The sequence below is a fragment of the Erinaceus europaeus genome, chromosome 16 (genome assembly GCF_950295315.1).
Source record: "Erinaceus europaeus chromosome 16, mEriEur2.1, whole genome shotgun sequence".
NCBI classification, from domain to species: domain Eukaryota; kingdom Metazoa; phylum Chordata; class Mammalia; order Eulipotyphla; family Erinaceidae; genus Erinaceus; species Erinaceus europaeus.
The window spans coordinates 17,764,511-17,791,884 of NC_080177.1; the positions used below are offsets into that span (position 1 = coordinate 17,764,511).

General features: G+C 40.6%; 1 protein-coding gene across 4 annotated transcripts in view; it reads left to right on the forward strand.

Moving 5' to 3' along the window:
• GALK2 (galactokinase 2) overlaps positions 1-27,374 on the forward strand; it is a 197,387-nt gene that overhangs the window by 3,187 nt on the left and 166,826 nt on the right. The window contains exons 1-2 of one of the 4 annotated variants that reach the window (XM_007517331.3): positions 9,735-9,996; positions 21,306-21,394. In XM_007517331.3, the coding sequence (XP_007517393.1) occupies positions 21,325-21,394 (70 nt within the window). In that variant the 5' untranslated portion in view covers positions 9,735-9,996; positions 21,306-21,324. Of the gene's footprint in view, positions 1-9,734; positions 10,014-21,305; positions 21,395-27,374 lie in introns of those variants that run through there. The other 3 variants (XM_007517330.3, XM_060174638.1, XM_060174640.1) reach the window with 3 other exon arrangements.

Below are 27,374 nucleotides of genomic sequence, written 5' to 3' on the forward strand. Positions count from 1 at the left end.
ACAGGTGGGGAGTCGGGGGCTGGAACCGGGATCCTTAGGGTTCTTATGCTCGGCGCTACATGTGCTTAACTTGCCGTGCGACCGCCAGACTCCCTCTGCTCTGGTTTATGGTGGTGCTAGGGATTGAATCTGGAGTCTCAGAGCCTCAGGCATGAAAGCCATCTCTATAACCACTATACTATCTTCCCAACTACACTATTTGGTTCTTCTAGCGTTTGCCCTTCTTCCGTAGCCAGTCAACAGCAGTCAGGTTGAAAGCTGTCAGGAGCTGCTTGTTGCTGGCTTTGAAAGTGACTGGGATCCATGTGGATTCAGTGGCTAGGAAGGATCGTCAGTTTCCCCAATAAATGGGTACTCACGGGATGCACCACGAGAAGGTCGATCCAATGCATCCCATTTGGTAAAGCATTTCATCAATTGTGGCCCGGGAGTTGGCGCAGAGAATAAAGCATCCGACTCTCAAGTATGAGGTCCTGAGTTTAGACCCCAGCAGCACATGTACCAGGGTGATGCCTCGTTCTTTCTCTCTCCTCCTATGTTAAACACAAAATAAATAAATAAATAAATAAATAAATAAATGGGTAAATAAATAGGTAAATAAATAATAAATCAAATCTTTTTTAAAAAAAGATTTGGACTATCAAGCATGAGACCCCGAGTTCCATCCCCGGCAGCACATGTGCCAGAGTGATGTCTGGTTTTTTCTCTCTCCTCCTATCTTTCTCATAAATAAAATCTTAAAAAAAAATTTCCTCAATAAAAAAAGAAGAATGTTGGGGTCGGGCAGTAGCACAGAAGGTTAAGTGCACATGGCGCAAAGCACAAGGACCCCGTGTAAGGATCCGGGTTAGAGTCCCCAGCACCCCAACAGCAATGGGGTCGCTTCACGGGAGGTGAAGCAGGTCTACAGGTATCTGTCTTCCTTTCCCCCTCTCTGCCTCCCCTCCTCTCTCGATTTCTCTCTGTCCTATCCAGCAACAACAACAATGACAACAGCAGTGACAACAACAATAATAAAGACAACAACAAGGGCAACAAAATGAGAAAAATGGCCTCCAGGAGCAGTGGATTAGTACTGCAGTCAGCAAGCCCCAGCAATAACCCTGGAGGCAAAAAAAAAAGAAAAAAATTAAAAAATAAAAAAGAAGAATGTTGATTATTAACATCCACTACTCTTCCAAGTTTTGATAATATATCACAATTACTCTGCCTGAAATCCACAGTTCTTCAAAAGAGAAAATAGAATACCATGGTGGTTAAGAGGTTTATTTGCTCAGAGCAATTAGAGGTACATATTTTTTGGTCAATAATTTTCAAATTACTTATAAACCACATTCATGTTGATCACATGTATAAGACTGCACATGGATTGTATAATTTCCTACTTCTTAGTGTAACTCCTTACTCTACAGTGGAGAAAGAATTATTCCAATAAGTTAGTAAGTAGGGGAACTAGCAGAATTGGTTAAATTTTTAGCATAATGTCCTTTTGATCATTACCAAATTTAATAAACCTAGTCTGGAAATACACTAAAAGCAGCTAAAAAGGTCTTCACAGTCTTATTACCACCTTACTTAGGTTCACATATATTAACGAAAATTCATCAAATAAACAAACATCTTAGTCTTTTGTGCAGAAGTCCCACATCCAGCCCTCTTACCCACTTTTAAATTGAGTCATTACTCTTAGAACTTTGAATTGCTAGAATTCTTTATGTTTTTGTGTTTTATTTAGTGAACATTTACCACATTCAAAGATATTTGGATGTTTGTGTTTTTTATTTTTTTTCTTCAGAAGCTTTAATTCTCGGGGCCAGGGGTGGTGTACCTCCTTAAGCGCACACGTTACAATGAATAAGGACCCGGATTCAAGTCCCTGGTCTCCAGCTGCAGGGGGAAAGCTTTGTAAGTAAGTGGTGAAGCAGGGTTGTGTCTTTCTCTTTACCTCTCCACCCCCCTCTCCCCTCTTAATTTCTCTCTGTCTCTATCCAATGAATAAATAAGTTTTAACTCTTACATTTAGGCCTATGAGCTATTTCAAATTTAGTTTTTGTGAATAGTGCGAGGCTCCTGCTTCAGCACTGCTTCTCCACTCATGAAGCTTCCCCCCTGCAGGTAGGGACTAGGGGTTTGAACCTGGGTCCTTGCGCACAGTGATGTGTGCATTCAAATCAGGTGCACCACCACCCAGCTCCTATACATTGGAAGTTAGCCATGCCAAAATGAAGTCCTTCAATTTTTAGCAATGTTATCATTTGTTACTTTGGTATCTCCGGTGCCTACTTATTTTTATCTCCACTCAATTTGGTAATAGTACCTCCCCCAGATTTGTGGGAGGGATGGGTAAGGTTGGCTAAGATGTGGAGCGTGAAGACCAAGCAGAGAGCAGATATGCTGTGACTCTGAAACGTCTTTGTTTCTTCCTTTTACTGTGAGTAGTGAGTTCTTTAAATGTGCCTTGTGTTAAGCCTCCCACCAGTCCCTAGTGAACTGAAGCAGCTGCCAGTCCTTAAGGGGTGACTGACGTGAGCAGATTGTGCACAGGAATGCGGTGGCTTCACCATTTCACTGCTCATCATGCAGCCTCTTTCCCATCTTGGAGTCCTACTATTTAGCAGAGAGACTTCTGCTGGTTAACAGAATCTGCTTCAATTCCAGAAACTTAGCAGCCTCTACTCCTCTCAACATAGTACTTTTCCTTATCCTCAACTGTTTGGTATTTCTGTACCTGTTTTTTTTTCCCCCTCTACTCCAGCCTGTTGTCCCCACCTCATCCCCAAACACAATAAAGATTAGTTTGAGGGTGGAGAGTAGATAGCATAATGGTTATGCAAACAGACTCTCATGCCTGAAGCTCCAAAGCCCCAGGTTCAATCCCCTGCACCACCATAAGTCAGAGCTGGAGTGCTCTGGTAAAAAAAAATAAATAAATAAAATAATAATAACAACAACAATAAAAAAAGATTACTTTGAGCAATCCTTGAGGAGATGCACTGAATAAAATTTTGAACTTCTCAGCCTGAGATAAACCAAGTTCAGTCCCCAGCATCACACGTGCCATTAATGCTTTGGTCTTCTCATACACAAATACATTTAAAAAAATCTATTTTTAAATAGGACAGAGAGAAACTGAGAGGAAAACGGGAGTAGAGAAGGAGAAAGACAGACACTTGAAGACCTGCTGCACTTGAACCCCAGTATTTTGAGCTTGGTAACTTATGAGTGCTCAACTCGTTGCACCACCACTCAGCCCCCTAAGGTAAATTAAAAAAAAAAAGATTACTGAGCTGAATGTAAAACATTACTTCCCCAATAAAGAAATTAAAAAAAAAAAACAAAACTAATTAGGGGCCAGGTAGTGGCACACCTGGTTAAGCGTACAAATTACAGTGTGCAAGGATCCAGGTTCAAGCCCCTGGTCCCCACCTGCAGGGGGAAAGCTTCACAAGTGGTGAAGCAGGTCTGCAAGTGTCTCTCTCCCACACTATTTCCTCCTCCCCTAACAATTTCTCTCTGTTTTTATAAAAAATAAAGATTTTAAAAAAATTTTAAAAAGGCAATTGAATAGTCAACAAATTGATCTGCTTTCTATCTTAACTCTTTTTCAGCCACCAGGTTCCAGATGCTACCATGATGCAAATTGGACTTCCCAGGCAAGATGTCCCCACCAATGTGTCCTGGAGCTCCACTTCCCCAGAGCTCTGCCCCACTAGGGAAAGAGAGAAAGAGAATTGTGTGGAACTATACCACTATTATCCTATGGTCTTGTCTCTGTTTCCATTTTATAAATAAAAATAAAAAAAAAAGATTACTCTGAGACCCCAGGACTGAATTTTGGATGAGATTTTAGTATTGTGACAGCATTATAACTCAGATTTACTTTTATGAATTGATCAAACATTTAAAAACTTTCCCCCTATGGAATACAATAAGAGGCCACTTGTTGGGGGTTTGAGAATCAGAGTCAACAAAGAATTAACAAAGACAAGCTTTATTTATTTAATTTACTTATGAAATGAAAATACTGACAAGACCATAGGATAAGAGGGGTACAATTCCATACAATACCCACCACCAGAACTCTGTATCCCATCCCCTCCCTCAAAAGCTTTCCTAATCTTTAACCCCCTGGGAGTATGGGCCCAAGATCATTGTGGGGTGCAGAAGGTGGAAGGAATGGCTTCTGAAATTGCTTCCCTTGAACATGGGCATTGGTCTATTGATACTCCCAGCCTGATTCTTTTTCCTTAGTGGGCCAGGGCTCTGGGGAGGCAGGGCTTCAGGACACATTGATGAGCTCTTCTGCCCAGGGAAGGGAGGAACTTTGTTAGTGTTAAGGGACCACAGAAAGAGTTCCTGCACTTAAGGGATTCTGCTCATGGAACAAAGGGATGGTATAAGCTTATATAGAGGGTATAGGCTGAGAGCAGAAAACGTCTTTACCGAAGTAGAGGCTGCAAGATTAAGGCCTGGGACTTGTATCCGTTGCTCAGGGTCTGGTTGCCTTAGTTACTGTTAAGTTAACTATTATCTTTCCTTACACTGTTGTGTCTGGGAAAGTTTAGCCTCAGCTTAAGATACACTACTGGGGGTGGCAGGGTACCTTTCTCAAGGTCTCTGTTATCTGGGGCTTCCCTATTTCTTAGAGTCTGGTTAGTTAACTCTTTCTTTGCCTTGACATTCTCTTTTCCACCTCACATATGTCGTAGGATGATTATCCAAATTGTTTTCCTAGGAAAATAAATCCTTGGGGCCAGGCAGTACCTCACCAGGTTAAGCGAACATGGCCCCAAGTTCAAGGACAGGAGTAAGGATCCTGGTTTGAGCCCCAGGCTCCCCACCTGCACCAGCTACTTTACAAGCAGTGAAGCAGGTCTGCAAGTGTCTATCTTTCCCCGTCTCTGTCCACCCCTCCTCTATCGATTTTTCTCTGTCCTATCCAACAACAATGACAGCAATAACAACAACAACAATAATAACAATGATAAACAATAAGGGAAACAAAAAGGGAAAAAAATAACCTCCAGAAGCAGTGGATTTGTAGTGCAGGCCCAAGCCCCAGTAATAACCCTGGAGGTAAAATAAATAAATAAATCCTTGAATTATACAGTCACTTAAGATCTCCTGTGAGTACATTCCCTAAAATGAATGAAAATAATTATCTTAATAATAATAAGTCCTTGTAGAGATGTGCATATTCAGATAACAGAAAGATACCTTTGGTATTTGTTACTACATTTAGTTTTAGGGCATTCTATAGTTTAATTGCTCAGAATAATTTTGTAGGGTAAAGTGCTTAGCAAGAGGTATGGAATTAGTAATGGGAGTTTCTTTTTTTTTCTTTTTTTTTAGTTTCTTTATTGGGGGATTAATGTTTTACAGTCGACAGTAAATACAATAGCTTGTACATACACAACATTTCTCAGTTTTCCACATGACAATACAACCCCCACTAGGTCCTCTGTTATCCTTTTTGGACCTGTACTTTCCCCCCAACACACCCCAGAGTCTTTTACTTTGGTGCAATATGCCAATTCTAGTCCAAGTTCTACTTGTGTTTTCTCTTCTGATCTTGTTTTTCAACTTTTGCCTGAGATTGAGATCATCCCATATTCATACTTGTGTTTCTGACTTATTTCACTCAACATGATTTCTTCAAAATCCATCCAAGATAGGTTGAAAATGGTGAAATCACTATTTTTAATAGCTGAGTAGTATTCCATTGTGTAGATATACCACACTTGCTCAGCCACTCATCTGTTTTTGGACACTTTGGGTTGCTTCCAGGTTTTGGCTATTACAAATTGTGCTGCTATGAACATAGGTATACACAGATGTTTTTGGATGGGTGTGTTGGGTTCCTTAGGATATAGCCTCAGGAGAGGAATTGCAGGATCATAGGGTAGGTCCATTTCTAGTCTTCTGAAAGTTCTCCGGACTGCTCTCCACAGAGGTTGAACAAATTAACATTCCCACCAACAGTGCAGGAGGGTTCCATTGACCCCACAACCTCTCCAGAATTTGTTGCTGCTATCTTTTTTGATGTATGACATTCTCACAGAGGTGAAGTTATATTTCATTGTTGTCTTTATTTGCATTTCTATGACAATCAAAGACTTGGAGCATTTTTTCACGAGTTTCTTGGCCTTTCGCATTTTTTCTGTGGTGAGTATTCTGTCCATGTCTTCTCCCCATTTTTAGATGGGGTTATTTGTTTTCTTGTTGTTGAGTTTGGCAAGCTCTTTATATATGTTGGTTATTAAACTCTTGTCTGATGTATGGCATGTAAAGATCTCCCATTCTGTGAGGGGGTCTCTTGGTTTGGGTAGTGGTTTCTTTTGCTGTGCAGCTTTTTAATTTAAAGTAGTCCCATAGGTTTTTTTTTTTAAAGATTTTATTTATTAATGAAAAACATAGAAGAAGAGCGAAAAAGCCAGACATCACTCTGGTACATGTGCTGCTGGGGATTGAATTCAGGACCTCATGCTTGAGAGTCCAGTGTTTATCCACTGCGCCATCTCCTGGACCACCAAAGATTACTGTTTTAACAAATTGTTTTTGAGCATAGCTAGCAGCATTCTCTTCAGACATAACACATTACAATTAGTATATTTTTTGCCTCGTAGTATAGAATTATGGGTTTTAATACTAGTACTCCTATTCCAATGTGCTACTGTTTTGACCAAGAAGTTACTGTGTAATATGCTTTTCTGTCTCTATTTATGTTGAGACTGCAATAGAAATGTATCCAAGATCAAAATTAAGCATTTACCAGTAAGTGCCACTTATGACAGAGTTGATGATTAAATTCTCATTCGACAGTAAAGACAATGTAGCCTCCCCTTCAGAATAAAACACATAAACTATTAACCCTTCCAATAAAATGATAAGTAAAGAAGAAATCACAGTATGCATCATACTTGGATTTATTGGGGTTCAAAAAAGAAGATATCACTTAATTTAAAGTGGTAAGACAAGTGGGAAAGGAGTCTAAGATCAAAGTATCTTTGTTTTCAACATGTGCTGTGTATAGTAAGTGGGTAATAACCCTAAAAGGTACCTGCAACCCCTCTAGTCACATTTCATACATTGTCAATTCATCTTTAGCCATCATCTCCCTGTTCTCTCTATGTGCTTATAAGAAATCCTGGCGTGGAAATTTATTGAATTTCTCCAGCTTATGTTACTTCCCTGGTGTGCTGGGCATGTTGACTTAAATTTACAGCCAAGAAACTTGGCTGAAGGTGGTTAGGTGTACTGCAAGATAACATTGCTTTAATCTCAGTATTCTAAAAAACAAAATTCAGGGCCTAGTAGTGGTGCATCTGGTTGAGCACACATATTACCACATGCAAAATCTTGGGTTCAAGCCCCTCTACCTCCTTGTCCCAACTTGCAGGGGGGTTTGTTACAGGTGGTAGGACAGGAACACAGGTGTGTCTCTGTCTCTCTCCTTTTCCTCTCAATTTCTCTCTGTTCTAGCAAATGAAAGGAGAAAGCATATATATATATATATATATATATATATATATATATAGAGAGAGAGAGAGAGAGAGAGAGAGAGGAGAGAGTAAAGTTTAGTGCATAGTTAATATACTTGAATTGTAATTCATTCTGCTACCAATTAGTAGTATAGCTGTAGGCTGGTCACTTCATCTTTTTTTTTTCCTTTTCTTTAGTATTTATTTTTTCCAAATAGAGACAGATATTGAGAGGGGAGGGAAAGCTAGAGAGGGAGAGAGATGAGAGACACCTATAACACTGCTTCACTGTTCATTAAGCTGCCTCCCCAGCAGTTGGTGACCAGGGGCTTGAACCCAGGTCCTTGTACACTGTAATATGCTGCTCTACTGAATGTGCCTCTGATAGGCCTTTTCACTTTCCCTTTTCTCTTTCTTTCTCTCTCTCTCTCTTTTTTTTTTTTTTTTTTTTTTTTACCAGAGCACTGCTCAGCTCTAGCTTGTGTTGCTACAGGGGATTGAACCTGGAACTTTAGATCTTCAGGCATGAGAGTCTCTTTGCATAACCATTATGCTACCTACCCGCCCCCCCCTTAATCCTTCATTCAGTTCACTTTACTTGTTTATTAAAAACCCATGACCGGGAGTCGGGTGGTAGCACGGCAGGTATGTGGTCCTAAGCACAGGCTCCCAGCTCCCCACCTGCAGGGGAGTCTCTTCACAGGCAGTGAAGCAGGTGTGCAGGTGTCTATCTTTCTCTCCCCCTCTCTGTCTTCCCCTCCTCTCTCCATTTCTCTCTGTCCTAACAATGATGACATAAATAACAATAATAAAAAACAAGGGCAACAAAAGGGAAAATAAATCTATGACCAGACAGAAATACATAGTTTTTTTTTTAAAAAAAAGATTTTATTTATTAATGTTAAAGAGAGGAGAGGGAGAAAGAACCAGACATCACTCTGGCACATGTGCTACCAGGGACTGAACTCAGGACCTCATGCTTGAGAGTCCAGTGCTTTATCCACTGTGCTACCTCCGGGGTCACAGAAATACATAGTGTTTGCTCCCACGTTGTGGAGGTGGTCAGACAGACAAAATCAGATGACAATAAATACGTATAATTTATGAGAACTGTAATGGAAAATAGACAGTAAGGGGCCGGGTGGTGACACACCTGGTTGAGGGCATACATTACAATGCACAAATACCCGGGTTGGACCTGCACGGGGAAAGCTTTGCTCTAGTGGTGAAGCAGTGTTGCAGGCCCCTCTCTCTCTCTCTCTCTCTCTCCAGAGTTATTATTGGGGCTTGATGTTGACTACAAAGCCATTACACTACAAAGCCATTGCTCCTGGTGACCATTCCCTCCCCCATTTAATTCGATAGAACAGAGAAATTGAGGGGGGAGGGAAGGTAGAAAGACATTTACAAGCCTGCTTCACAGCTCATGAAGCATACCTGCTGCAGGTGGGGAGAGCAGGGACTTCAACCCAGGTCCTTAGCGGATCCTTGCACATAGTGCTATGTGTGTTTAACCAGGTGCGTCACTGCCTGCCCCTCACCCGTCTTTATCCCTGTCACTCCCTTCGCTCTTGATTTTTGGCCGACTCTATCCAATAAATAAATAAAGATAATGATATATATAGAGAGAGGGAGAGGCGGTGATATGACAGTGTGATGGGGTGGTGGTTATGACTTGAGATAAAGCGTTTGGCATTTCTCTTGGAAGCTGAACTGGATGCTAAGGGTCCATGCAGTTCGAAAGACAAGTTTTTTTTTTTTTTCTTTTCACTATTTACTGCGTTCTAGAAAGCCCACGAAATATTCTGGAAACATGCAAGTATGTTTTAATCAAACGTTGCATCTGCTTTGTGCTGTCTGAATTTGGAATAATTCACAACTGCCCCTGCGGCTACAGACAGACTATGACCCACATAGTCAACGACTGCCACCTCTCCAGATCTCCAGATTCAAAGGAGGTCTCAAAACTTTACATCAGGCTCAACCTGACGCTGTTGACTGGGTACGGAAGAAGGGCAAACGCTAGAAGAAGAAGAAGCAGTAAATAAAACTGCGGTGTGTGTGTCCTGGGGGGGGGGGGCGTTAGTGGTCATTAACAAACCAATCTTAACTTTAAAAAAGAAAGAAAGGCAGCCTGGGGCTCCAGTTTATGACTCCATTCTCAGATTCAGATTCATCCCCACGGCAAAGAAGGAAACCTCCTTAGTCTGCTTGGCGCGCCCGCGGCTGAGCTCCACCTAGGGAGCGGCTGGCAGCCGTACCTGACCCGGGGCGCAGGAGCCCGGGTCCCCGAGTCCAGGGAGGAGGGGTTGCAGGCGGGGCGACTGGAAGCTGCCACCTCTGCTTAGCAGCAGGATTTCCGCATGGAGAGGGCCAGTGTCGCCCGGAAGAAAAGACTCGTGCCTTAGATGTCTCGTGATTACCTCCGGATCCCTGGCCGCCACTTGGATCTAGAGAAGAAAGAAGGCGCTTAGCAAATATGGCTACGGAGGGCCCTGCCACACGTCGACTCCAGGTGGCAGAACATCCCAGGTGGGGCAGAGAAGAGGCGCAGCGCTGCGGGGTCGCCTGAGGGTGGCTGGGTGCAGATAGGACCAGGGCGGGGGCTGCTTCGCCTGGGCTCAGCTATTCCTCTCTGGCAGCCTACGAGATCCCTGGGATTCTAATATACCCAGAATGGCTTTCAGGACAGACCACGCTGCGAACTCTTGCCAGTTTGACTCCGGCCAGTTTTGTGTTTTGCTTCATCTGCACAGATCCTTCTTTCCCTCCCCCTTTCTTCCTAAAGGTGGTACCCACAAATTAACTCTGGACTTCATCTTTCTTTGTCTTTCCTGACAACTAAGAGTCCCCATTCTGCAGTCTTTCAAACAAACTAAAGAGACTTGTCATTTAGGGAATTAGTCTGTAGTCACTATCTAACAGGAAGTGGCAGATCTTTGCATCTTAAGAGCAAAAAGTAGATACTTTGTAGAACTAACCTTTGCTCTTACATAGACCTTAAATTTCTAATCCCCCAACCTGTTACATGCTTGTTCTACAACTCTTTTTTCTTTTTCTTTTTCTGGAGCACTGCTCAACTCTGGTTTATGGTGGTGAAAGGGATTGAGCATGGCACTTTGGAGCCTACTGCATGAGCGTCTCTTTGCATAGCCATTATGCTATCTATCCCCGACTCTGCTCTACAGATTCCTTTTTAAAATTTTTTTTTAGTATTTATTTATTCCCTTTTGTTGCCCTTGTTGTTTTATTATTGTAGTTATTGTTGTTGTTATTGATGTCGTCGTTGTTGGATAGGACAGAGAAATGGAGAGAGGAAGGGAAGACAGAGGGGGGAGAAAGACAGACACCTGTAGACCTGCTTCACCGTCTGTGAAGTGGCTCCCCTGCAGGTGGGGAGCCCGGGACTGGAGCTGGGGACTGGAACTGTGCGCTTTGAGCCACCTGCACTTAACCCACTGCGCCACCGCCGGACTCCCAGCTCTACAGATTTCTTTCTTTTTTATTTTATTTTGCTATTTATTTATTCCCTTTTGTTGCCCTTGTTTTATTGTTGTAGTTATTATTGTTGTTGGATAGGACAGAGAGAAATGGAGAGAGGAGGGGAAGACAGAGAAGGGGCCAGAAAGATAGACACCTGCAGACCTACTTCACTGCCTGAGAAGCGACTCCACTGCAGGTGGGGAGCCGGGGCTTGAACCAGGATCCTTCCAATGGTTCTTGCGCTTTGCGCCACATGTGCTTAACCCGCTGCGCTACCGCCGGGCTCCCAGCTCTACAGATTTCTAAGGTTGTCTTTTCTTCCTCTTTGGTGTGCTTACCTTTATTTCTTGCTAACTTCTTATTTAATAATAAGTCCTAGAGTTTGTTTTTTTCCTGCTTTCTGATTTATAACTGTAAGTTAACAATATTATAACTTATTTAAACCTGCACATACTCTTTCAATTTGATCCCTCTTTTTCTTTTAAATTAATTTATTTTACTTTTATGAGAGAGAGAGAGATACAGATACAGAGAGACCAGAACACTGCTCAGCTCTGGCTTATGGTGATGTGGGGGATTGAACCTGGGACTGTTGAAGCCTCAAGCCTGAAAGTCTTTTTGCATAACCATTACACTACCTCCTCCACCATTCTTTCACATAATAACTAATCATGTATAAATTTCTCCTATTTCCATTTCCTATAATTTTAATCATAATGTTCAGTATTGCATTTCAGTGTAGGGGAGGAGGAATAAAGGTAGCTTGTACACAGAATGGAGAATTATTTACTAAACAATGCTAGAATTGTTTTTTTTTATTTTTTGTATTTATTTATTCCCTTTTGTTGCCCTTGATTTATTTTTGTAGTTATTATTGTTATTGATGTCGTTGTTGGATAGGACAGAGAGAAATGGAGAGAGGAGGGGAAGGCAGAGACTGGGAGAGAAAGACGCCTACAGACCTTCACTGCCTGTGAAGCGACTCCCCTGCAGGTGGGGAGCCGGGGGCTCAAACTGGGATCCTTACACCGGTCCTTTAGAATTGTTTTTTGTCCTTTATTATTTTTACAGTTAAAAGTTTTATTTATGGGAGTTGGGCGGTAGCGCAGCAGGTTAAGCACAGGTGGCGCAAAGTGCAAGGACTAACCTAAGGATCCCGGTTCGAGCCCCTGACTCCCCACCTGCAGGGGAGTTGCTTCACAAGTGGTAAAGCAGGTCTGCAGGTGTCTGTCTTTCTTTCTTTATTATTATTTTTAAAGATTTTACTTATTTATTAGTGAGAAACAGGAGAGAGAAAAAACCAGGCATCACCCTGGTACATGTGCTGCCCAGGATTGATCTCAGGACCTCATGCTTAAGAGTCAGATACTTTTATCTACCACGCCACCTCCCGGACCACGTGTCTATCTTTCTCTCCCCCTCTCTGCCTTCCTCTCCTCTCTCCATTTCTCTCTGTCGTACCCAGCAGTGACGACATCAATAACAACAATAACTACAACAACAATGGCAACAAAACAGTGGCAACAAAAGGGGATAAATATTTAAAATTATTTATTTATTTATTGGATAGAGATAGAAATTGAGAGAGAAGGGGGTGAAAAAGAGAGGGGGAGAGAGAGAGACAGAGACACCTGCAATACTGCTTCACCACTGGCAAAAGCTTTCCCTTAGCTTCATGCTCTGTCTTAGCCAGTCAACCTTTTTAAGAGGGTTGAGTTCAGTTAAATCTAGATGGCATGTCTATAAATTCACCTCACTGATTTACATGTTGCTGGGTCACATGATGCCAACGAGGGGTAAAATGCACGAGGGCCTGAAAGTCAATGTGTCTTCGTGTGGAATCCTTCCTGCTCTTTTCCCAAATGTCTTTTCAAAGTAACAGCACATGTGCTCTTCTGAGAAAAGGCATAGATTAGCCACCCTATGCATTCTTTTTCATGTTTTCATGCAACCAAATAGAAATCGAAGGTTTATTATCAATTATCACCATCATCATTTTTATTATTATCATTATTACATCCTGATTTTGCCTGTACGCCAAACTTTTTTTCAAGTTTCAAAGTGTAGCTTTAGTTTCTTAGTAGTGGTGACATTTCTGTTTTTCTTCTCTTGGGGTTAAGCTTTAGATTGTTGGATTTTTTTTAAAAGATTTTATTTGGGGCTGGGCAGTGGTTTATCGGTTTAAACTCACATAGTATGAAGCGCAAGGATCCCAGTTCAAGCCCTCGACTTCCTACCTGCAGGGGGGTGGCTTCACAAGCAGTGAAGTAGCTCTGCAGGTCTCTTTTCTCTCTCCCCCTCTATCTTCCCCTCCGCTCCCAATTTCTCTCTATCCTCAGAAAAAAAAAAAAAAAACACAGGAGCAGAAGATTTGTAGTGCAGGAACAGAGCCCCAGCAATAAACCTGGAGGCAAAGAAACAAAGAAAGGTTTTATTTATTTATATATTAATGAGAAAGATAGGGATAGAGATAAAGAACCAAACATCACTCTGGTACATGTGCTGCTGAGGACTGAACTCTAGACCCCATGCTTGAGAGTCCAATGCTTTATCCACTGTGCCACCTCCCGGACCACAGATTTTTTTTTAAGACTTTGTTGTATAATTTCCATACTATACAATCCACCTACTTATTTTATGATTAAGTAACTTTTAGTGTGCTCATAAGGTTATTCAATCCTTTTCATAAAGTTAGAATATTTTCATCATCCAAAATGAACTTCATACCCCTTAAACTGTTGCCTTCTGGACTCATCTTTCCCCTTTCTGTATGAATCCTTTCTGTATATAACTATGCTTTTTATGTACATTTCAAATAAATGGAGTCATATAATATGTGCTTTTTTGTGATTGACTTCTTTAATATAATGTTTTCATAATTGATGTTGCAACATGCAGTCAGTATGTCATTCCTTTTTATGATAGTATGGTATTCTACTGTATGGTTATACCATATTTTGTTTATCCGTACATCAGCTGGTGAATATTTGGGTTGGTTACATCTTTGGCTCTAGGAATGTGGTTCTGTATGAATGCATTTTAAAAAAGATATGATAGAAATTGAAAATGTAGGGGGAAAAAGAGGGAGAGAGAGAGAGACACCTGCAATACTATATCACTGCTTGTGAAGCTTCCCCCTCACCCCCTGCAGTTGGGGATTTGGGGTTCCAACCCAGGTCCTCACAGATGGTAAATTTTTTACTTGACTAATTGAGCCACTAGCCAGCCCCTATGAATGAATTCTTAAGAGTTGGATTATTAAAAAATATTTACAGTCAGGTCTGAAAAATCCCACAATTCTTTTCCTCACTATAGTCTGTAATTCCTATCCTCTGCTGATAATTTTTTTAATATTTTTTATTTTAAAATTAAAAAATATTTATTCCCTTTTGTTGCCCTTGTTTTATTGTTGTAGTTATTATTATTGTTATTAATGTCGTCATTGTTGAATAGGACAGAGAGAAATGGAGAGAGCAGGGGAAGACAGAGGGGGAGAGAAAGACACTTGCAGAACTGCTTCACAAAACAGTCTGTGAAGCGATTCCCTTGCAGATATGGAACTGGGGGCTCAAACCCAAATCCTTACTCCGGTCCTTGCGATTTGCACAAACTGTGCTTAACCCTCTGTGCTACCGCCCGACTCCCTTTGTTGCTAATTTTTACTTCCCTTCTTAGAAGTTATCCATTTGGTTTGCATCTCTATAATATCATTATTATCTTATACTATCATTAAAGATTTTATTTATTTATTTTTTAATTTTCTTCTTTTTAAAAATTTATTCCCTTTTGTTGCCCTTGTTGTTTTATTGTTGTAGTTATTATTGATGTCGTTGTTGTTGGATAGGACAGAGAGAAATGGAGAGCGGAGGGGAAGACAGTGCTTGTGAAGCAACTCCCCTGCAAGTGGGGAGTTGGGGACTTGAACCGGGATCCTTACGCCGGTCCTTGCTTAACCCGCTGCGCTACCGCCCAACTCCCGATTTTATTCATTTATGAGAAAGATAGGAGAGAGAAAGAACCAGACATCACTCTGGCACATGCTGCCAGGGATTGAACTCATGCTTGAGAGTCCAAAGCTTTATCACTGCCCCACCTCCGGGACCACTGCTTTGTCATTTTATTTTCACTTTATATTTCTCAGAAGTCTTGGCTTATTACTTCATGTACTATTATTTCACTGTTTTTAAGGGCTGAGTGTATTTCCTAGTGTTTATACACTTCTAGAACAGTTAAAAAGGAGAGAACAGGCACCAAATAGTAGCATTCATATTAAATCTCATCTCATCAACAACAAGACATAGTACCTAAACTGCTGGATTTATTTGTTTGTTTATTTTTACCAGAGCGCTGCTCAGCTCTGATTTATGATAGTACCAAGACTGAACCTGGGAACTCAAAGCCTAAGGCATGAAAGTCTTTTGCATAATCACTGTGCTATTCCCCAACCTCTTAGTTGCCTTTTTTAAAACAAGTATTTTATGTATTTTATTTTTGAGAGAGATGCAGAGAGACAGAAACACCAGAGCACTGCTCAGCTCTGGCTTATGGTGGTGCCGGGGATTGAACCTGGGACTTAGGAGCCTCAGGCATTAGAGTCTGTTTGCATAACCATTATGCTATCTCCGCCACTCTTAGTTGCCTTTTATACCTTTCCTGGGGGTGGAATTTTGAATCAGCCTAGAGGTTCCATATTTCTAGACTGATAAAACCAAATTTCTATCTGATAGAACCATTCCTCTACATTTTCCTTAAAAGAATGCAATCTTGCCTGAAACAATTCTTTCTTTTCTTTTGCTGTTAGCCTCCTTGTCCCACTTTTTAAAAATTTTTATTATTTTTAATTAATTAATTATTTTAAAATTTATTTCTTTATTGGGGAATTAATGTTTTACATTCAACAGTAAACACAATAGTTTGTACATGCATAACATTCCCCAGTTTCCCATTTAACAAAACAACCCCCACTATGTCATTTATCATCCTTCATGGACCTGTATTCACCCCACCCACCCACCCCAGGAAACAGTGACAAGACCATAGAATAATGGAGGTACATTTTCACACATTGCGCACCCCCAAAGTCCATATCCAATCCCCTCCCTTGATAGCTTTCTTATTCTTTATCCCTCTGGGAGTATGGACCCAAGGTCATTGTTGGGTGCAGAAGGTGAAAGGTCTGGCTTCTGTAATTGCTTCTCCGCCGAACATGGGCTTTGGCAGGATGATCCATACTCCCAGCCTGTTTTTCTTTTTCCCTAGTGGGGCGGGGATCTGGGGAGCTGGGGCTCCAAGACACATGATGGGGTCCTCTGCCCAAGGAAGTTGGGTTGGCATCATGGTATCATCTGGAACCTGGTGGCTGGAAAAGAGTTAAGATACAAATCAGAGGGGGCCGGACAGTAGTGCAGCGGGTTAAGCGCAAGGACTGGCTCAAGGATGCCAGTTCAAGCCTCTGGCTCCCCACCAGCAGGGGCTTCACTTCATAAGCAGGTCTGCAACAGGGGCGACAACAAGGGCAACAAAAGGGAAAAAATGACCTCCAGGAGCAGTGGATTCGTAGTGCAGGCAACGAGTCCTAGCAATAACCCTGGAGGCAAAAAAAAAAAAAAAAAAAATATATATATATATATATATATATATATATATATATAAAGCAGAACAAATTGTTGACTAACTATGAACCTAAAGGCATGAATATTGCAGATGAAGATTTGGGTCTCCATTTCAGAAAAAGCTAGTAGGTCTGTTTTAGGGCCCATGACTTTACTAGTTTTGCCTGAGCCTGACAGCTAATATGCAGGTGGACCCAGGTTAGTTATTGTCTGTGTGTCCCACATTCTTTTTTTTTTTACAACTCTTCGATATCTTTTGTTTGCTAGATGGGATATTGCCTGACTCACAAATTACTTAGTAAAGCTAATTGGTTCTTCACATTTACCCAGCTGATTTTTATTTTATTTACTTGCATTTTTAAAAAAATTATTTATTCCCTTTTGTTGCCCTTGTCTTATTGTTTTATTGTAGTTATTGTTGTTATTGATGTCGTTGTTCTTGGATAGGACAGGGAGGAGGGGAGACAGAGAGGGGGAGAGAAAGATAGACATCTGCAGACCTGCTTCACCGCTTGTGAAGCGACTCCCCTGCAGGTGGGGAGCCGGGGGCTCCAAACCGGGATCCTTATGGCCAGTCCTTGGGGCTTTGCGCCATGTGCGCTAAACCCATTGCGCTACTGCCCGACTCCCAGAAGATGTGTTTTTTAACTTAAGTCCTTAGCAAGTATTCTGCTTACAAAAGAGAATCATAGCCCTTAGTCTCCAGGAATTGAAAAGTCTGGCAAAAGAGAAGGTAGTTAAAGAGCACACTGCAGAGTGACAAGCAAGAGAGATCAAAACGGGGAGAACAAGTTGGAGAAGGTGCCCCTCAAAAGAGGCTGATCAATGTCACACGTGATTGAGCACACATGTTACCATGTGCAAAGACCTGGGTTCATGCCCTGGTCTCCATCTGGGGGGAGGGCGGTTTGCAATCAGTAAAGCAGTACTGCAAGTCTCTCCCCTCCCCTCACTTTCCCTATTCATTTTTTTTGTTGTTGTTGAACTTTTTAATTATTTTATTTTATTTTTGAGAGAGATGCAGACACAGAGAGACACAGAAACACCAGAGCACTGCTCAGCTCTGGCTTATGGTGGTGTGGGGCATTGAACCTGGGACTTTGGAGCCTTAGGCATGAGAGTCTGTTTGCATAACCATTATGCTATCTCTCCCAACCCCCTCTTAATTTCTGTCTCTATCCAATAAAGAAATAAAATAAAAGAGGCAACAGTTAGAAGTGTGTTTTAAAAGATGATGCTACAGTAGTGTAAAACATTCTAGACAAAGAGACTTGCCCATGGTCACAGCGATAACCAAGGATACATTTCTTGTTTCCTAAAATGTCAGTCCATTACTTCATGCTGGTATGTTAGTGTGTTTGTCACATGATCACCCTCAGGTCCTCTGAAAATGAGTTCTTACAGTAAAATCCATTTCATTTTCTATAATCAAGACTTTGTTTCTCTAGTTGTTACGTATAGTGCCATGAAAAAAAAATAAAACAAATCAAAAGCGCATTCAAGGCAGTAGAATCAGTAATGTGTGATGATGCTTTGGCCACTTCTGCTTTTAATAATGTGATCTTTGTGCGAGATTTTATTATTATTTTTAGTTTTTTAATATTTATTTATTTCCTTTTTGTTGCCTTTGTTGTTTTATTGTTGTTATTGATGTTGTTGTTGTTGGATAGGACAGAGAGAAATGGAGAGAGAAGGGGAAGACAGACAGGGTGAGAGAAAGACACATGCAGACCTGCTTCACCGCCTGTGAAGGGACTCCTTTGAAAGTGGGGAGACTGGGGCTCGAACCAGAATCCTTATGCCCATGCTTGCGCTTTGTGCCACGTGTGCTTATCCCGCTGTGCTACCTCCTGACTCCCAAGATTTTATTTTCACATTACAAAAGCTCATTGCACTTTTTTTTTGGGGGGGTGGTGGTGAAGGAGGGGGTACTTGGACTATGTTTTAAGGGAGTCTTGCTGGTGACTAGCTTAGAATAGTACAAGTACAGCTAGTCCCTCAATTATAACCACACTGCCTCATTGCTAAACATAGGATGTTTATAAAAATACTATACACTTCAGTTCTTTCTATACTGGATAAGGACAGTTACAGATAAAGAAGGTAGGGAGAGAGAGAGACACCTACATCACTGCTTCACCACTTGCAAAGTTTTCCCCTTGTAGGTGGGGACGAGACTGGAATCCGGGTTCTTCCACATTGTAACATATGTGCTCAACCAGGTGCGCCACCACCCGCCTAGTTCTTTCTATTCTTAGGGAAAAGTGCTTTCCTTGTATTTATTTATTTATTTACCAGAGCACTGCTCAGCTCTGGCTTATGGGGGTGTTGTGAGAAAATGGAATTCCCCAAATTTAGACTAGTTCATTGAAATAGAGAAAATGTCTGAGAAACTAGTTAAGATGAAATTACCCTAATGTACTAATTGTTTCAGCTCCGCACCTGGCAGATATGAATGTTTATTTTGAAACTGCACACCCTGTAACCCCTGCTCTCTCAGCTATATGTTAACTTGCCCATTTGGCTTCTGTAAACACTGCTTGCTTCCTCCCTGTTAGATAAGAATGGATTGTTCTCCTTGAAACCTTTACCCCAAAGATAAATTAGCAAGGACATGCAGACCACCCCAATCATGCAGGACCACCCCTCCATTTGCTTTTCCTTTATAAAGAAGGGTGAATTTCAAGCCTGGTTATCTCAGAGCAATGGGACCAGACTTGGTACTGGCCTGGGATCACTCAGCTGAGGTTTGTCTTTGTCTTTTGTCTTTTGGTGTTGCCTCTTTGTAAATATGTGGACTGGCCTTATTTTTACTCTTTCAAACTTACGAATAAATTCCTTATACTTCACTTATATATGGGAGTCGTGTCAGTTTGTGTGGGTTTGGATCAGAAGTGCTCTTATATTTGGCGAGCCAGCCAGGAGCTTAAAAGCCTTCAGACCGACTACAACAGCTGACTCAGGTTCTGCTCTCTGTCAGATCTCGAACTGATTCTCCTTGGTCTTGTGATAGCTTTGATCCTTGTTCTATATGGAGTAGTTTTTCTGACTAACCACCCAGAGATAGACTACTTCTCCTACGGCCTTAGCAGTGGTCTGATTCTTTGTACATTGTCTTTGTGTGTGTTAATTGCCCTCCCTAGTTTACTTACAGCTCCTCCTCTTGAATACTGTTCTATCCTTTCAGCTAAGTCCTCCGTGAGGAGATTGGTATGGTCTGAGATAACTGAAGGTTTCTGGTCAGAGCACCCCCTGGCATCATGAAGCTGTAGAAATCTATAAAAGGAAACTGTCCTACTGGCCTAAATTCACTACTAGCTTAGACTCTCTAATTCAATACCAAAAGTTTGGCCAATCATTTTCCATTGGCCTGTCTTCTGTAATATTAGACAACTTGAACTCTATATCCCTCCACAGATCCCTTCTAAATCCAAAAATCTTATTAATATTAGTAATTTATACTGTAAATCATCTCAAGTCAGTTCTATAAATAGACCCACATCATATTATGTCTGAGTGACACCAGGACAGGAAAACTTTATTAAAGCCAGCTTTATGCAGTATATTCAACAAGTTGATCTTATAGATTAATTACTAATTATTATTAATTAGTTACAAGAAACACACACACACACACAAGCTCAAGAAAAAAGGAAACTATAATGACCTGTTGACTAGTCCTGAAAGTTACTCCTAAGAACTGGGTAGCCATGGTCTGGGAGGTGGCTTCGGACTCTCAAGCATGAGGTCCCGAGTTTGATCCCCGGCAGCACATGTGCCAGAGTGATGCCTGGTTCTTTCTCTCCTCTCCTATCTTTCTCATTAATAAATTTAAAAAAATCTCTAAATAAAAAAAGAGAACTGGGTAGCTATCTGAAATTCCATCTTTGTCTGTCTTTTCATGTCTCATTCTCTCAACCCTCCAAAACACATCATCTCTTCTTATCTCTACTCAATTATCTTCACATTTAAGCTGTTTCTTTGAGCCTCTTAGGTTCTGGCCCTCTATACTTTTCAATCCTCATGATACTGTGCTTCAACTCCACAACACTAGTTGCTGTGTCTTTTAGTTCATATTATCAGAAAAGATAATTTGAGAAACAGGATGAGGGTATGGACTGACCTGCCAGTGCTTCTCCAACAGAGAAGCTATTACAGAAGCCAAGCTTCTTACCTTCTTTACCCCAGAAAGAATTTTGGTCCATACTCCCAGAGGAGGAGAAATGTTAGGGGGAAATGACTAGAGGCTCTGAACCCCAATTCCATCAGGACCCAGAGAGAGAAAGAAAAGGAAAAAGTAAAAGACATTCATAAGTAGTAATAAGTGTAGCTGTCACTTCCCTGCAGGTGGGGAGCTGGGGCTCAAACTGGGATACTTAAAGCTGGTCCTTGCGCTTTGCACCATGTGCGCTTAACCGGCCGCATTACCACTGACTCCCATAAACTTTTCAATTTTTAAATACTCATTGGTGTAGTTTGTTTTTGTCTTTTTTGCAATTAGACTTGTGTCATCGAAGATGTCTGCATCATTTGTAACCTAACTACTTACTCTTCTGCATGCTTACCTGTATTGTTTCATTCTAGCTATTTTGGAAGAATTGAATTTTTTTTTGTTTTTCCTTTTAGGAATCATTAATGGTGGTAGTATATTAAATGTGTATGTATGTATCTTGTGGATTTTTTTATATGATATAAATATCCTGAAATATTCTATTCTTTTTTTTTTTAGATTGCTGAAGCTAAAAGAGATGTTTCATTCTAAGTTTGGATCCATCCCCAAGTTTTATGTTCGAGCACCAGGAAGAGTCAACCTAATAGGTATTTCAATGCTGGGCAGATAGTTAAGCAAAATTCATATGCCTGAAGTCCTGAGTTTGATCTCTGGTACTTCAAATTCCAAAAGTGGAGTGGTGGTCTGGCCTCTTCTTACTAAATAGATTTAAACATATATATTTTTAGGTAGTTTTTTTTAAACATTTTATTTATTTTTTTAAAGTATGTTATTTATTTTATTTTTGAGAGAGATGCAGAGAGAGAAAGACACAGAGAGGAACACCAGAGCACTGCACAGCTCTGGCTTATTGTGGTACGGGGATTGAACCTGGGACTTCGGAGCCTCAAGCATGGGAGTCTCTTTGCATAACCACTATGCTGTCTACCCCCGCCCCCCTTTTTTTTTTAAATTGGGGAATTAATGTTTTACATACAACAGTGAGTACAATAGTTTGTACATGCATAACATTCCCCAGATTCCCATATAACAAACAATACAACCCCTACTAGGTCCTCTGAATCCTTCTTGGACCTGTATTCTCCCCACCCACCCACCCCAGAGTCTTTTACTTTGGTGAGATATGCCAATTCCATTTCAGGTTCTACTTGCGTTTTCTTTTCTGATCTTGCTTTCAACTTCGGCCTGAGAGTGAGATCATCCCATATTCATCCTTCTGTTTCTGACTTATTTCACTCAACATGATTTTTTCAAGGTCCATCCAAGATCGGCTGAAAACAGTGAAGTCACCATTTTTAACAGCTGAGTAGTATTCCATGTGTATATAGACCACAACTTGCTCAGCCACTCATCTGTTGTTGGACACCTGGGTTGCTTCCAGGTTTTGGCTATTACAAATTGTGCTGTCAAGAACATATGTGTACACAGATCTTTTTGGATGGATATGTTGGGTTCCTTAGGATATATGTCCAGGAGAGGAATTGCAGGATCATAGGGTAGGTCCATTTCTAGCCTTCTGAGAGTTCTCCAGACTGTCCTCCACAGAGGTTGGACCAATTGACATTCCCACCAGCAGTGTAGGAGGGTTCCTTTGACCCGACATCCTCTCCAGCATTTGCTGCTACCTTTTCTGATGTATGACATTCTCACAGGAGTGAAGTGACATCTCACTGTTGTCTTTATTTGCATTTCTCTGACAATCAGAGACTTGGAGCATTTTTTCATGTGTTTCTAGGCCTTTTGGATCTCTTCTGTGGTGAATATTCTGTCCATGTCCTCCCCCCATTTTTGGATGGGGTTATTTGTTTTTTTGCTGTTGAGTTTGGCAAGCTCTTTATATATTTTGGTTATTAAACTCTTGTCTGATGTATGGCATGTAAAGATCTTCTCCCATTCTGTGAGGGGTCTCTTGGTTTGGGTAGTGGTTTCTTTTGCTGTGAAGAAGCTTTTTAATTTGATGTAGTCCCATAGGTTTATACTTGCCTTAGTCTTCCTTGTAATTGGATTCATTTCATTGAAGATGTCTTTAAAATTTATGTGGAAAAGAGAAAATATTCTGCCAATATTTTCTTCTAAGTATCTGATAGTTTGTGGTCTAACATCCAGGTCCTTGAGCCACTTGGAATTTACTTTTGTATTTGGTGAAATACAGTGGTTCAGTTTCATTCTTCTGCATGTTTCAACCCATTGTTTCCAACACCATTTGTTGAAGAGACTCTGCTTTCCCCATTTAATAGTCTGAGCCCCTGTGTCAAAGATTAATTAGATGTCCATAGGTGTGGGGGCTCACTTCTGGGATCTCAATTCTATTCCACTGGTCACTGTGTCTATTCATGTTCCAGTACTAAGCAATTTTTATGACAATGGCCCTATAATACAATTTGAGATCTGGGAGTGTGATGCCTCCAGTTTTGTTCTTTTTTCTCAAGATTGTTTTGGTAATTCTAGGTCTTTTCTGGTTCCAGATAAACATTTGTAGCATTTGTTCTATTCTCCTAAAAAGTGTGTTGTTTATTTTCAGAGGCTCCAGCTGGCTGGGCTAGCTTCACGGGCGGGTAACAGAGACTCGCAGACACATGGCTGGGCAGGGAAGCTGTATTTCTTTATTCAAGAAAAACGATTCATAAACTAACCCAAACTAATCACCAAACAGAACTCTCCTGCCTCCTTCCCCCGCGGCGGCGCCAAGAACTCTCGAACTCTGTCACTCTGGAACTCTGTCGGGGTACCTTGGGGCGGGGACAAGCGGGCCCGCAAAACTAGCAGGACTAAACCAATTTTCCTGGCAGGGGGAGGGCTAGACCAAACCAATGTAAAGCATACAACAAAAGTGTGCTTGGGATCTTGATGGGGATAGCATTAAATTTGTATATGGCTCTGAGTATTATATTCATTTTGATGATGTTAATTCTTCCAACCCATGAACATGGAATATCTTTCCACTTCTTTGTGTCTTTTTCAATTTCCTTGAGTAGCGACTCATAATTTTCAGTATACAAGTCTTTCACTTCTTTGGTTAGGTTTACTCCTAGATATTTTATTGTTTTAGTTGCTATAGTAAAAGGAATTGATTTCTGGATTTCAGTTTCTTCTAGCTTAGTGTTTGCATAGAGGAATGCCACCGACTTTTGAATGTTAATTTTATAGCCTGACACTTTACTGTATTGTCTGATGATTTCCAAGAGCTTCTTGCTGGATTCCTTAGGTTTTTCTGTGTATACTGTCATGTCATCTGCAAATAGGGAGAGTTTGACTTCTTCTCTTCCAACCTGTATCCCTTTAATTTCTTGCTCCTGCCTGATTGCTATGGCAAGAACTTCCAACACTATGTTGAATAGTAATGGTGATAGTGGGCATCCCTGTCTAGTACTTTATCTGAGTGGAAATGCTTCCAGTTTTTCACCATTGAGTATGATGTTGACTGTAGGTTTGCTATATATAGACTCCACTATCTTCAGGAATTTTCCATCTATTCCCATTTTTTGTAGTGTTTTGATCATAAAGGGATGTTGTATTTTGTCAAAGGCTTTCTCTGCATCTATTGATATGACCATGTGGTTATTGGTCTAGCTTTTGTTGATGTGGTGGATCACATTGATTGATTTACATATATTAAACCAACCTTGCATGTCTGGGAAGACCCCACTTGGTCATAATGAACAATCTTTTTAATATACTGCTATATCCGGTTGGCTAGAATTTTATTCAGTATTTTCACATCTATGTTCATCAGGGATATTGGTCTGTAGTTTTCTTTTTTGGTTGTGTCCCTGTCTGCTTTTGGTATCAGAGTGATGTTGGCTTCATAGAAGCTGGGAGGGAGTCTTCCAGTGTCTTCAATCTTCTGGAAGGCTTTTAAAAGTAGAGGTATTAGTTCTTCTATGAAGGTTTTGTAGAATTCATTTGTAAAACCATCTGGTCCAGGACTTTTACTTTTGGGGAGATTTTTGATAACTGTTTCAATTTCATTAGCTGTGATGGGACTGTTCATGTTATCCACTTCCTCTTTATTTAGTTTTGGAAGTTGGTAGGTATCTAGGAAATCGTCCATTTCTTCCAGGTTCTCTAGCTTGATGGCATATAGTTGTTCATAGAAGCCTTGCATGATATGCTGAATTTCTGCGGTGTCTATTGTGATATCTCCTCTTTCATTTACTATCCGATTTATTTGGGTCTTCTCCCTTTTTTGTTTTGTGAGTCTGGCTAAAGGTTTGTCGATTTTGTTCACTCTTTCGAAGAACAAACATTTACTTTCCTTGATCTTTTGTATGGTTTTCTCTTTCTCAGTGTTATTTTATTTCTGCCCTAACTTTAGTGATTTCTGTCCTTCTGGTTGCTTTAGGGTTCCTTTGTTCTTCTTCTTCTAGGTCTTTAAGATGTGCAATCAGGCTGTTTATTTGTGCTTTTTCTTGTTTCCTAATGTGTGCTTGTATAGCTATGAACTTCCCTCTCAGTACTGCCTTAGCTGTGTCCCAAATATTTTTATAGCTAGTGTCTTCATTATCATTGAAGTCTCAAAACATTTTGATTTCTTCCTTGATTTCCTCTTTGACCCAGTAGTTGCTCAGTTGTGTACTCTTGAGCTTCCACATTTTGGGACTATTATTAATCTTTTGTTGATTGTTAAGTGTTAGTTAAATTCCACTGTGGTCTGAGAAGATGCTTGGGATGATTTCAATGCTCCTGAATTTGCTGATGCTGTCTTTGTGGCCTAACATATGGTTTATCTTTGAGAATGACCCATGTGGGCTTGAGTATTCCAGTTTCTTGGGATGAATGACCCATGTGGGCTTGAGTATTCCAGTTTCTTGGGATGAATGACTCTGAAAATGTCCAATAGTTCTAGTTTATCTATCTCTTCATTTAGCTTCCTTATGTCCTTATTGATTTTCTGCCTGGATGATCTGTGGGGTGATAAGTGGGGTGTTGAAGTCCCCTACTATGACTGTGTTGCTGTTAATATATTGCTGTAGCTCTTTCAGTGGACGTTTGATGTATTTAGATGGCTTCTCCTTGGGTGCATAGATGTTAATAATTGTTAAGTCCTCTTGATTGACTGATCCTCTGAGCACTAAGTAGTGTCCATTCCTATCTTTTAAAATTTTATTGATTTTAAAGTCTTTCGTGTCAGATACGAGAACAGCTGTTCCTGCCATTTTTTGTGGGCCATTGTCTTGTGTGATAGTTTTCCATCCTTTCACTTTAAGTCTGTGTTTGTCTTGTTGAGTTAGGTGGGATTCCTGTAGACAGCATATTGTTGGGTTGTATTTTCTGATCCATCTTCCTACTATGTGTCTTTTAATAGGTGAATTCAGGCCATTGATATTTATTAATATCAAAGATTGAAGATATTTTAATGCCATTCTTGTAGAGTTTTATAGTGTTCTGATATATGTCCTATTTATTATGGTCTGACTATTTATAGAAGACCTTTCAGAACTTCTTTCAGGGCAGGCTTGGTGATAGTTGATTCCTTCAACTGTTGCTTGTCTGAGAAGGTTTTGATGCCTCCATCTAGTCTGAATGACAGTCTAGCAGGATACAGTATTCTGGGTTGAAAGCCTTTCTCATTGAGCACTTGATAGATATCTTGCCATTCTCTTCTGGCATGTAGTGTTTGTGTGGAGAAGTCTGCTGCTAATCTTACGGGTTTTCCTCTGTAGGTGACTCTTTGTTTTTCTCTTGCAGCCTTCAGGATCCTTTCTTTATCTTTATTCCTTTCCATTCTCAATATGATGTGTCTTGATGTCTTTAAGTCGGGTTAATTCTGTTTGGGAGCCTCTGGTCTTCTTGAGCCTTTATGTCTTTGATGTTGCCTAGAGTAGAGAAGTTCTCAGCTATTATGTTCTGAAGAATGCTTTCTTCCTCTCCCTCTCTTTCTTCCTCTGGTAAGCCAATAATGCGTATATTGTTTCTTTTGAAGTCATCCCATAGGTCTCTGTTGTTGTTTTCAGCATCTCTTAATCTCTTTTTGAGATCTCTTACTTCTTTTTTTTAGTTGTCTCTAATTCATCCTCGATCTTGCTAATTCTGTCTTCAGCCTCATTGATTCTATTCTCTCTGCCTTCTACTATTTCTGGAGTTCATCTATTTTGTTACCCTGTTCTGATACTGTTTTAGCTTGTTCAGCTAGTTGTGTTCTTAGCTCAGCTATTTCAGCTTTCAGCTCTCTAATAACCTTGAAATAGTTAGTGTTTTCTTCCAGAGTCTTATTTGTTGTTCCTGTATTTCTGATTACAATTCTTTCAAACTCTTTACTAACTCCTGTGATTATTTCCTTAGCTAATGTTTGGATGTTGAACTCGTTATTTTGTGCTGCACCCTTTGGGGGGCTTTTTGCTGGACTGTTGTCCTGGTTAGTTTCTCCACTATTTCTTCTTGTTGCTTTACTAATTATATATATTATGTTATGAGTTCCCTCTCTTAGTTCTTTTCAAATTACTTATCACTATTTCTTGGATTGACTTGTGTCTAGGTAAGGTAATTAAAGGGTTCACAGTGGTGGAAGTTAACAGTTGTTTCAATAGTATTTTAATCCCTGAGTTGGAGCTCAGTGATTTAAAAGCC